The sequence below is a fragment of the Indicator indicator genome, chromosome 5 (genome assembly GCF_027791375.1).
Source record: "Indicator indicator isolate 239-I01 chromosome 5, UM_Iind_1.1, whole genome shotgun sequence".
In the NCBI taxonomy this organism is placed as follows: Eukaryota; Metazoa; Chordata; class Aves; order Piciformes; family Indicatoridae; genus Indicator; species Indicator indicator.
Window position 1 is genome coordinate 12,167,648 of NC_072014.1, and position 11,905 is coordinate 12,179,552.

The following is an 11,905-nucleotide window of genomic DNA, read 5'->3' on the forward strand; positions in this document are numbered from 1 at the left end:
CAGCTGCTGGAAGTGTCAGCTCCATGCTCAGACATGTAATTGGTGATGTGATGGGCACTGTGAGGTCTCACTGGGTCTCATTTCCAGAAGCACAGATGTGCTGCTGTCACCTGGCTCCAGCCAGGACCCACAGGGACTGCCAGAGCTGTCACTTCAGGAACATGAGGAGACATGAAAGCCATTAAGAGCAGGTCAGCTTTTATGCACTGTGGGGACTCTGCTTGTCATAAAGAAGAATCTCCTTCTGTTTTCCAGAGGCAGGACAAGGAGAAGGAAAAGCAGAAGATGAAAAGCAACAGTCAGCATCGGGCCTGGACAGGTTGTAGGTGCTATGGATGCCCACAGGTGTCAAGCATTGCAACTGGGACAGGCTGAGTAGCAGAGGGGCTCTCTTCTTCAACGTGACAGCTTTCACCAAGTACCTGCTTTTTCAAACAGCAATAAAAAGCAGCACCAGGTACTTAGCAGGAGGCCTGGGCTGTCATGATGTACCAGAATCCACCAGCCTGATTTGAGCCCTGAATATTAACTTAATGTTTAAAGTATTTTCTGACATTCTGTGGGGACTGTGACAGCCTCGAGCCATGAAAATGATCAGAGGGCTGAAGCACCTCTGCTGTAAGGAAAGGCTGAAAGTGTGGGGTTGTTGAGCCTGGAAAGGAGAAGGAGGAAACCTTGTTGTGGCTTTCTAGTAGCTCAAGGAGGACTATAAGAAAGATGGGGAGTGACTCTTTGTCAGGGAGTGTAGCAACAGGATGAGGGGTAACTGTTTTAAACTGAAAGAGGGTAGCTTTAGATTAGATATTAGGAAGATATTTTTTCCCTGTGAGGGTAGTAAGACACTGGCCCAGGTTGCCCAGAGAGCTGGTAGAAGTCCCATCTCTGGAAACATTCCAGGTCAGGCTGGATGGGGCTCTGAGCAAATGGATCTAGTTGAAGATGCCCCTGATCACAGCAGGGGATCAGACTAGATGACCTTTAAAGGTCCCTTCTAGCCCAAATCATTCCATGTAACCTCTCAGCAAGCACCAAGTCACCAAGCAGTGAGAGAATAATGCTGAGAACTGGCTTTTGTGCAGTGAGGTGGCTTTCACACCATGAGGCATTGACTCTTTCCCTTCTCCATCCCTCCCCTCTATGACTGATCAAGCATCCAGTGTCATGTCTCTTGAGTCAGAAAACACAAGAGAGCCGTTGCTGTTAATATTGGGGATTTATTTATAAGGCTGGGGTTGGCATCTTTACCAGAACATCATTTACAAATAGGAAATCAAGTGAGATTTTTGTAAACATTGCTTCCAAAGGTCTCATCGCTTAACAGGTAAGATCTAGAACCAGTACTCTGCCTGATGGAGAACTTAGGTGAAGCACCAGTAGCTTTGTAACCCCTTCTCTGTCAAAAACCTTAATTTTGCTGAGAGTGTCGTAAACACAGACCCCATCTCAGATGTGTGTCTAGCTTGGCTCATGTGACACGTTGTCAGTGTGTAATAGTTGCCCATCCTATAACCACAGCCATAAAAAGATTTTTAAGTGCTTGATAAACTTGTCTGACACCAGAGCAAATGGCTGCCTAAAGCTCTCAAGGCAAAATATTGTGAAATCTCTGTATAGATCCACTCCATACAGAGATAAAATAAAAAAGGCACCATGAGTCCTCTTCACACCAAGGCATGGAAGACAGGAGCCTTGAACTTCACAGTAATACCTTCCCAAGTGACTGAATCACTCCTATACAAATTAACAACCGATTCTTAATTAAAGGCAAAAATTACATTAGTGAATCGATCCTTCCCATGGTGCTAGTTTAAAGAAAATGTTACTATTTGAGTGAAAGTTGAGGTGTTCCCTGAGCCTTCTGGTCTGGAGCAGAGGCCTGATCTCCCACCACTGGTTTAATCTTCTAGTGGGACTTTGCTTTGGTTGGCTTTTTTGTTCTTCCCCGCTTAAAGCAGCACCTGCGGCAGCAGAACAGGCAGCACTTCAGAGAAATGAAGAGGGAGAGGAACCCAACAGTGAGGAGGAAGGCAACAACGTCCAGGGAGTGGTACTGGATCCAGTTCAGGTCATGGGCAGCAGGTCGCAGGTGTGGGGCCCCTTTGTGCCTCATTACAAACTCCACCCAGTGCACAGCCAGGTCCAGGGGGTGGATGGGTCTGTCGAGGTGAAGCTCTGACATACGCTTGATGTTCTCTTTGTACCTGTCAAGAAAAGATGTTGGGTGTTTTCAGTGACCTGTGGTTTTAGAAGTCCCCAGAAAAAAGGGATGCAGTGTCAGTTGTCTGATGTCAACTGGGGGCTTCTCTGGTAGTGTTTCCCCAATGTTACTACCCCATGAAGAGAATAATGGCAAAGTTGTGGAACAGAAAAGCACTGTTTTCAATACTGGAAAAAAAAGAGGGAAAGATATTAGACAAGGAAAAAACTTAGTTTGAGCTGTCAGCAAAATCTCTGGGGTGAAAGTATCTGGCTGAATTGGGAGACAGGGTGTAGAAAAGCCATCCAGCTTTTCAAGATCAAGATGATGTTGTTGTTGTTATTATTATTATTATTTCTGTAAGAACAGTATTAGGAAACAGTAGCAATAAGGTGCCAAACCTCAGAAACATGATGTGGGAGAGGGATAACAAGGACAGAGAAGCCCTAATGACGATGGGGGTGGGGAAGAGGAAGGTACATCTTAAAGCTCCCCTTTGCTGTGATGCCTGAAAAGACCTTGGGCATGCTGACTGCAATTCTGTGATGATTAGCATGGTTTTCTGTGCTGTCTCAGTGTACCCTTGCATGTTTCTCCTGCTCTGTGCTGGAATTGTCCAGCCTTCCTGAGCCAGGCAGCAGCTGAATGTACTCACACAGCTCATTATGAGCACTAAGCAGGGGGGGAAATGATTGAGAAAACTAGTCTGTAAAATAAGTGAGTGATAATAGCTATGCTTATATACCCTGCTAGCTGGGAGACAATGTTTTCTGACACAGCACAAGCCTCTAGACTATACAGAGGCAGTGCCACTTGTGTCCTTCCTCCTACTGCTGTGCAAACAGCATCTCTAGGCAACTCTCGTGTGAAGAAAATTATGCAGGCAGCTGAGCCTTCCAACCTTTTCAGGCTCCCCATTGGTTCATGTCACTGCTGATTTGGGGAATGAAAGCAGTTTGCCACATCTCCCTTCACAGGTTGCTTTTTACCACATTGTGTCAAAGCCTGCGACATCGCTGCCTGGTAAATTTGACTTTAAGCAGTTGACACATCTTTTGTCAGTTTGATTTCCTCCATTGCATTTATACCTCATCTTCTCTAATACCCACATCCTCTCAGTCAGTTCTGGTCACCTGATAATTATAATCTCAGGCAGTAAGGAGGATGGAGCTGTTACAGGGACAGGCCTAGGTTGACCCAGGGCAAGCATCAGCTTCTCAATGATGTAACTTGGATACAAGAACAGATTAACATTCTGTTAAGCTGGAAGTTAGCGTGCTGCTGTTACATAACAATAGAAGGAGAAAGGGCTGTGTTTCTGTTACTGACTTTTTGTCATTGATAACTGTTTTCAGGGCAGTGGATATGTCGTTCGAAGTCATCTCAAGTATATTCAGCACGAGTCCTGCTTCCCGTGACTCCACTCGCTTGGCGTTGTCCATCTGGTCTCCAAACAGTGGCATCAGTACCATTGGCACTGCATTGCATATGCCCTCATAAACACCATGTGAGCCTCCGTGGGTAATAAAGGCACGAGTCTTGGGGTGAGCTGTGGAGATAAGACAGATTTGCTTAGCTGTTTGCTTTATTAAGTCCCAGTAACACATGCCTGGGGAATAACTTGCGCAAAAAATGGCACCGGGAGGAATAAATCAAGACCTTGGGGCTGTCATGTACATCACTGCTTACGAACAGACTTAGAGCTGCAGAGAGCAGGACATTACAGGGGATTGAATGAACCTTGGGTTGTAGAACTCTCACTTGGTTTGGGTAGTCTCTGGAAAGCCTTATAGAATCATAGAATCAAGAAGGTTGGAAGAGACCTCAAAGATGATCGAGTCCAACCTGTCACCCTAAACCTCATGACTATCTAAACCATGGCCTTGGATGATCCTCCAACGCTTCTCAGACTTTTAGGATGAAATCAGAGCCAAGTGGGGTTAAAGAGAATGTTACTTGTCTATGTTTTTTGTACCTTGTTTCCCATTTGCTAGTTTTGCAGATTTCCCACAGCCAAGTCCTGTTGTCTAACCAACAAATGCATTCCTGGCAGTAACACAAGCAGTTGTACCACTTGAGAAGCCTGATGATCTGTCTGGAAATGCTTATTCAGAGACCTTACGTTTTCTTTTTAGTCTAGTAGGCAAAACATGATGAAAACCCCATGGCTGGGTGTTGAGGCTGGCTAGTCAAAGATAAAGACCCCTATTTTTGACAGTAAGGGCATGCAAGTGTTGGAACACCCTTCCAAACAGTGTTGCTACATAATTCAGAAAATTTGATGTTTCAGTCAGGTAAGTTTCTAAAAGATGATCTCTAGTTCAGACAGCCAAGGCTGTAAGGAAGTGCTGTGACCCACAGTGATAAAGGTAATCAGCACAGATGATGCTAGTGGAGCAGCATCAGTTTAGAAGAAACATGCTGGTATCACTCAAGGTATCTCAGACCTACCTAGAAGATCATTCTGTGGCAGCCATTTGACAAGCTTTACATTGTTTGGCAGGTTAGGGGGTGTCTTTCCTGTGTACCGCCACAAAACCTTCCAAGAGAAGCAAACACAAAGTCAGTTCTCAGTGACTGGCCTCTTGCTGCTGCTCAGTGGGTTTGGAAAGCACAGGTGAAAACATCCATGGTGCACAAAACCCATTTCATTGTGCAGAGCAGCAGGGGTGATGGTTTCTTCTAGCATCAGGGAGCAGAAGAGAGGAAGGGAGTTCAAGCACACTGGAAGCTGAAGGTTATCATGTATGTACCATGTACTGTATTTGAAAACAGCCTTGAATTTCTGTGCCAGAAGGGGGAAGAGAGAAACCATACCGTTTGAGGGACTGTTCCCAAGGCATCTGCAATTTCTATGGCTTTCTTCATAGGAATCTCAGAGACCATGGAGCCCAGTGAGAAGACGACAATGCCGTGCTCTCCGGAGGCATTCACAATAGCTTCAAATTCCTGCCAACACAAAGCACATCCTTAGTCAGAGTCCTGTCCGTGTCGCGTGCTGCCGCTTCTGCCACGTTCCCACAAAACGACCTGGAAAGGCAAAAAACAGTCAACACAACACAATTATGATCAGGAAAATCAGTTACCTATCTGGAAAGGAGTCCTAGGGGGGAAACGTGGGCACAGGTGGATGAACAAAGTTTTGGAGGTATGTGAGTGCTTACAGAATTGAAGCCTGAAAATGAGATTCAGTATGAAAATGAGAAAACATTTACTTGATAACAGTCCCGTAGCAAAGCCTGCCTGCTCAAAGACAGCGGTTTCTGTGCAGGAAAAAAGATGCTGTACCAGTTAAGGAGATACATTCATCATCATAGTTTCCCCAGGTGCCTGCATTGTGGTTTATTTTCACATTTACTGCAAATCAGATACTCTGGCTTTAGAGCTGATGCTCTTTTCAAACCATGCAGCTGCAAGAGAGAATTAAGGTTTTGAAAAGTGTTCTGACAGCAGATAGCTCAGATTTCTAATGTCTGCATTTACTGGGTCTGCTTTGAGTATGATGATATTGAAGCACCTTTTGAAATCCGTTTTGTTTGATTTAAATGAAAGAGGGACTAGGATATCTGCCACTGGAATCCAGGAAGAAAAAGATTCTAATGAAGCATAAAATAAGATGAAGGCTGGAGCAGAAATCCTGTAGAAATAGAAAAATATTTGGTAAAGCCAAGCCAGGGAAGGAAAGACAAAACTGGAGGGAACTGCTGTGGGCATCAGTGTTAAATTAGTGGAATAAAATGAAGTAACTGCTCCCCTTAGTCTGGCAGTTGAAATGCTATCTCTAGGATCTGAGTGGGTAACTGAGACTGACCCTCTTTTTTTTTTTTTTTTTTTTTATCCTCTGTTAACATTTTTTTATGGCTGACCAGAGTTCTGTGGTCCTTTGGACCAAACAGAAGGACCAGTCAAAGGTTTGCTGATAGCTGCACCCTGAACAGCAGACCTGAGACTCTCCTGGAAGCAAACAAGGTGAAATATAACTCTCATTTCTGGACTTGGTTCTGTCATACAAGACTTCTCTGAAGACATGCTCTCCATTAAGGCAGTGTAGATGTCTGCTTGGGAACCCAGGGTCCTGTTCTGTATAAACTTATATCTGGGGACTCTGAAATCCTTTCCAAGTTACAAATGTGCTTATGGTACAAATTTCTTTAGCAGTTCCTGATGCAGTGAGCGGATACAGCTATTTCAAGGCATGTTTAGTCCTATTTATTTTCCGTGGGAGAAATCACATCAGCTTTACTCTATACTTTAAACATGTTTGTGTGCAAAGGTCTGACGTTCTGCTCAGAAATGCTTCTGCCATTATGAATCTGTTTTCAGCCCTGCATTGGGAATAGGTGGGTCATTTTACTAAAGGCTTTTTAACCAGCAGCTGCTTGTGTCAGTGGGTGCTGCACAAGGCACCTGCAGTGGACCCTCATGAAAGAATAAGAGAAAGCACTGAGAATTTGGAGTATTTCTTAGTAGAAAGTGGCAGGTATCTCATATTTGGGAAGTTTGGCATAGTCCAAGCAAAATATTACTGCAGTACAGATCTGGGACGGAGTGTTTTACACAAGTGAAGCATATTTCTGGCTGCTTCACTGGGTGGTTGGGATTTCATTCAGATCTGCCACTGCCTGAAATTCCTGCAGGAATAGTCCTTTATTTAAAGGTAGAAGCTTAGGATGATTTGGCCTGCAGCATTACCTTAGCTAGCACCAAGTCTTGTAAAGAGGTGTAAAAAAAAAAAAAAAAAAAAGAATTACTGTAAACAGGCAGCTGGGAAAGAATGGAGGGGAGGGTGGAAAGAAACAAACTGGGAAAGCCTAGCTTGGTGTACATGTTTATCTGGGAAACTGGAGATCTATAAATGGGAAACACCTCAACGCATAAGAGATGCAAAGGGGCGAAATGCTACCCTAGTTCTTTCACCTGTTAATATTTGTTACTGCCAAGAGCTCCATCTCGTGGTGAAAGCAAACAGTGCAGCCATAGCTAAACTGGGGAAGAAAAGGTAACTAACCTGTGATAATGCCTTTTCCTGAGTGCAGCTTATGCCTCCGATCAAGACCATATTAGGCATTAGGGGCCTGGGGTACTCAAACACAAAGTCATATTTCATGAGCCAAATAGATGCGTGGCTGTACAGCTCAAGCACTGTTGCCTCTTTCTGGAGGAATTCCTTGATCAAATGATCATAGGGTGAATAAAGAAAGCTGCAAGCCAGGGAACTGCTCAGGCTAGCTATGAGATTGCCCACACGCTGGAGGAATGCCATGCGGTCTGTGTAGCGAGTGAAGAATCTTGGAATGTACGAAGGAGGATTTGGACAGAGGGTAGCGTGGAAGTCTAGACCACATGGTAGTCCCCGTATGAGGTACACAGAAGGAAGGGAGAGATGTTCAGCCAATATCTGTCCACATGGGAAAAAAGGATCCATAAAGGCAGCATCAAATTTGCTTTCTTCGAGGTATTTGATTAGCTCTTTGTTAGAGAGAAGACGTTTGCAGGAATCAAAGAACATGGCTGTAATATTTGCCATTTTGGAGATCTTTTCCAAGAAGGGTTGAGGTGTGAAACTCCTATAGCCCAGCTTTTTAAATTCTGCCTCCACATAGTCCCTGGTGTAAGACACAGAGTATGTTTTCATGGTATAATGCACTGACGAATCTATCCGCAAATTTATCTCTGGCGCAACAACCACGATTTCATGTCCCCTCTGCCTGAGCCGTTCCACCACCGGCCGCATGCTGAGCCAGTGACTGCCATCGATAGGTACAACCAAAAGCTTTCTGCCTTCTGAAAAGGTCCACAGGAGCAAGAAAAACACAACCCAGGAGGTAAGAGAATGAAATCCTGGATTTGAAGAAGCCATTTCCCTTGTTTTGTCAGCAAAGTTTCGAACAACTGCAAAAATACTGCAGGGGACGATTCACTCGTTGTGGGGTACTTTGCACTTTAACTAAGGTAAGCGTTTAATTGTTAACAGGCTCTGGTTGTGGGCAGAGCTATGGACAGCTTTAACTGTGTATAAAGGTTGGGTTTATCGCCTGTGCACACAGCAAAGGCTTTAAGCACCTAGGCACTGCAAGGTAAAGTTAAACGCCTGAATTGTAGTGAGGTGGGGGTCAGTCTCTTCTCCCTGCTATCAGGTGATAGGACAAGAGGAAATGGCCTCAAATTGCACCAGGGGAGGTTTAGACTGGATATTAGGAAAAATTTTACAGGAGTGTTCAGGCATTGGAATAGGTTGCTCAGGGAGGTTGTGGAGTTGCTGTTCCTGGAGGTGTTCAAGAAACATGTGGACATGACACTCTGGGACATGGTTTAATGGCTACGGTGGATCTAGATTGATGGGTGGACTTAATGATCTTAGAGGTCTCTGCCAACTGAAAGCATTCTGTAATTCTATGAAATCCTCAAGGGAGATGTGTCAAAAAAACTGGCAGTGTGTCTCACACTGAAAGGCTGAGCAGGAGTCATGAATGAGAGGTAATATCTGACCCAGCAATTGCTATCTTAATGATAAACTCCCTGCCTTGAGTCTGCCCAGCTGATTGGACAAAAAACTTGGAACAAAAATCTAATCTTTGGATTACTTTGTGGTCTTAGAGTCTAAAGAGGAAGCAATGATTGACAGAAATCTGATACACACTGAGTTGATAATGTTTACTTTCAGATTTGTTTCAGTGTGATAGCAGTTATCAAAGTGAAAGACCTGAGCCTACAGTAGTTAATGTGATGCAAGCCCAGCAATAACTGGGTGGTGTTGAAACACCGCTATGGTATGAAAACCTATTTGCAGAGCACATTAGAGAGGTTGACACAATCTAAGGAGGGAGAGTAAATTGCTACAATCCTGAAGGCTACTTCCATGCTATCTTACTGTGCTTCTTAAATTCAGAGGGAAAAGAACTCCCTTTACCACCTTTCTTTGCATACCTCTGGTTTGGGGATATTCATGCACATTATCAAACTCTGTGTCACACTCTTAAGTGCCTGGGTATATACAGAGCTAGTTCTACATTTCCATTTTTCACCCTGTTGTTAACCAGAATCTCACAACCATTAGGAAGATTAAATCCAATGATGTAGAAGTATTTTGTCATTTATCTAGATAGAACATTACAGGCCATGATTGTCTAATGTTATGGTGTTATGCTTACAACAAGCTTAGCTATACCTAGGCAGCTACATGGCTTAGATGACTTCACCTAAGGTGTCTCGGTAAGAAACCCTTGAGTTGCTTGCAGTGCAAGTCTTCTGACCATCTATCATAGCCTGAGATTCCTACTTCCAAATCATGCAGTCCTGGTATTTGATCACATATTAGGTCCAGCACAAATACTACTACAGGAAGCACTTTAAAAAGCAAATCTTAAATAGCTGGTAATAAATACTGTTAACACCCCCAACATAAACAACGACAAACCTGTGATAATGGCTGCTTCTGCTCACAGTTGATGCCTCCAATGTAGACCATATTTGGCATTATTGGGCGTGGATACTCAAAAACAAAGTCATATCTCATCAGCCAAACTGATGCTTTGCTAAACAGTTCTAATACTGTTACTTCTCTTTGAAGAAACTCAGAAGCTAAGTTTTCATGTTGTAAGTAAAACAGATGACAAAGCAAATGCTCTGAAGACCCAATCAGGAGGTTCTTCACACGCTCCATAAATGTCATGTGATCTGAACTGGACATGAAAATCCTCGGCACGTAAGAGAAAGGACTGGGACACTGAGTAGCTTTGTAGTCTAAGGAACATGGCAGACCACGCATGAAGTACACTGAAGGGAGAGAGAGATGCTCAGCAATAATCGGTCCACAAGGCAGCACAGGATCTGACATAATGGCATCAAATTTGCTGTCCTGGAGGTACTTCATTAGCTCTTCATCGTATAAGAGATGTCGACAAGTAGTAGAGTACATCTCAGTCGCTTTTGATACGTTGTTGAAAACAAATGAAATTTTTTCTAGAAGGGGAGGGTTAGCAAAACTGTATTCACCAATGGAACGGTAGAATCTATCCACAAACTCCTGTGTGTAAGGCACAGAATATGTTTTGATAGTGAAATTTTGTGAGCTTTTCATGAGCAAAGTGGCCTCAGGAACCACTGTAACAATTTCATGCCCCCTCTCCCAGAGTTTCTCCAGAACCATACGCATACTGAGCCAGTGACTTCCATCCTGAGGCACGACCAAGAGCTTCTCACTTTGTGCCAAACTCCAGAAAGAAAGAAGAAGAGCAAGCCCAGGATCTATCCAGTACCTCCGCATCGCTCTCATAGGGCTGCTGTCAGGAACAGAAATGAACTGCTCCTTCTTGCTTCTTCCAAGCAGTATACAGAATTTAAAAACAACCCCAGTTGTACCTCATTTATAACTTGACGGTCTTTAAACTTTACCTCTACAAAATGTTTACTGAGATGTGTTGTTGGAGTTCAAAGTTTATGAACAGTGATAAACGAATTGATAAGAGTGCTATCAAAAGACCAAGACCGAGAAAGTTATCTGAAAAGGTTCAGAACAATTATCAGAGTTTTGCTTAGCAGAGGTAGCAGTTGCTTCTAGAGGGATTTTTCTGGGTCAGGGTGGTTTCAGATCAGTCACTGTGCACTTGTCTGTCCTGTGCCAGATTCAAGTCATAAATCAACTTTTATGGCCACCAAGCTTCTCCAGGGAGCTTATAACATAAGAAGCGTTGTGCGCTATCACAGAATCAGTAAGGTTGGAAAAGACCTCAAAGATCATCAAGTCCAACCTGTCACCCAAGACCTCATGACTACTAAACCATGGCACCAAGTGCCACGTCCAATCCCCTCTTGAACACCCCCAGGGATGGTGACTCCACCACCTCCCTGGGCAGCACATTCCAATGGCTAACAACTCTCTCCATGAATAAATTTCTCCTCACCTTGAGCCTAAACTTCCCCTGGCACAGCTTGAGACTGTGTCCTCTTGTTCTGGTGCTGATTGCCTGGGAAAAACGACCAACCCCCTCCTGGCTACAACCTCCCTTCAGGTAGTTGTAGACAGCAATGAGGTCACCCCTGAGCCTCCTCTTCTCCAGGCTAAACAATCCCAGCTCCTTCAGCCTGTCCTCCTAGGATTTGTGTTCGAGGCCTCTCACCAGCCTCATTGGCCTTCTCTGGACACATTCAAGTATCTCAATGTCCTTCTTAAATTGAGGAGCCCCGAACTGGACACAGTACTCAAGGTGTGGCCTAACCAGTGCTGTGTACAGGGGTACAATGACCTCCCTGCTCCTGCTGGCCACACTATTCCTGATGCAGGCCAGGATGCCATTGGCTCTCTTGGCCACCTGGGCACACTGCTGGCTCATGTTCAGGCACCTGTCAATCAGTACCCCCAGGTCCCTTTCCACCTGGCTGCTCTCCAGCCACTCTGACCCCAGCCTGTAGCTCTGCATGGGGTTGTGGTGGCCAAAGTGCAGCACCCGGCACTTGGACTTGTTGAATGCCATCCTGTTGGACTCTGCCCATCTGTCCAGCCTGTCAAGGTCCCTCTGCAGAGCCCTTCTACCCTCTAACCAATCCATACCTGCTTCCAACTTGGTGTCATCTGCAAATTTACTGATGACTGACTCAATCCCCTCATCCAGATCATCAATAAAGATATTGAACAGGATGGGGCCCAGAACTGATCCCTGAGGGACACCACTAGTGACTGGCGGCCAGGTGGATGTGGTACCATGTTGA

General features: G+C 44.6%; 1 protein-coding gene across 1 annotated transcript in view; it reads right to left on the reverse strand.

Moving 5' to 3' along the window:
- Positions 1–1,769: 1,769 nt before the first annotated feature.
- LOC128967029 (UDP-glucuronosyltransferase 1A1-like) overlaps positions 1,770–11,905 on the reverse strand; it is a 12,903-nt gene continuing 2,767 nt past the window's right edge. Inside the window, exons 2-5 of the mRNA XM_054381005.1 lie at positions 5,015–5,146; positions 4,649–4,736; positions 3,527–3,746; positions 1,770–2,201 (exon numbers count right to left, since the gene is read on the reverse strand). Of these exons, the coding sequence (XP_054236980.1) occupies positions 1,904–2,201; positions 3,527–3,746; positions 4,649–4,736; positions 5,015–5,146 (738 nt within the window). The 3' untranslated portion in view covers positions 1,770–1,903. The remainder of the gene's footprint in view (positions 2,202–3,526; positions 3,747–4,648; positions 4,737–5,014; positions 5,147–11,905) is intronic.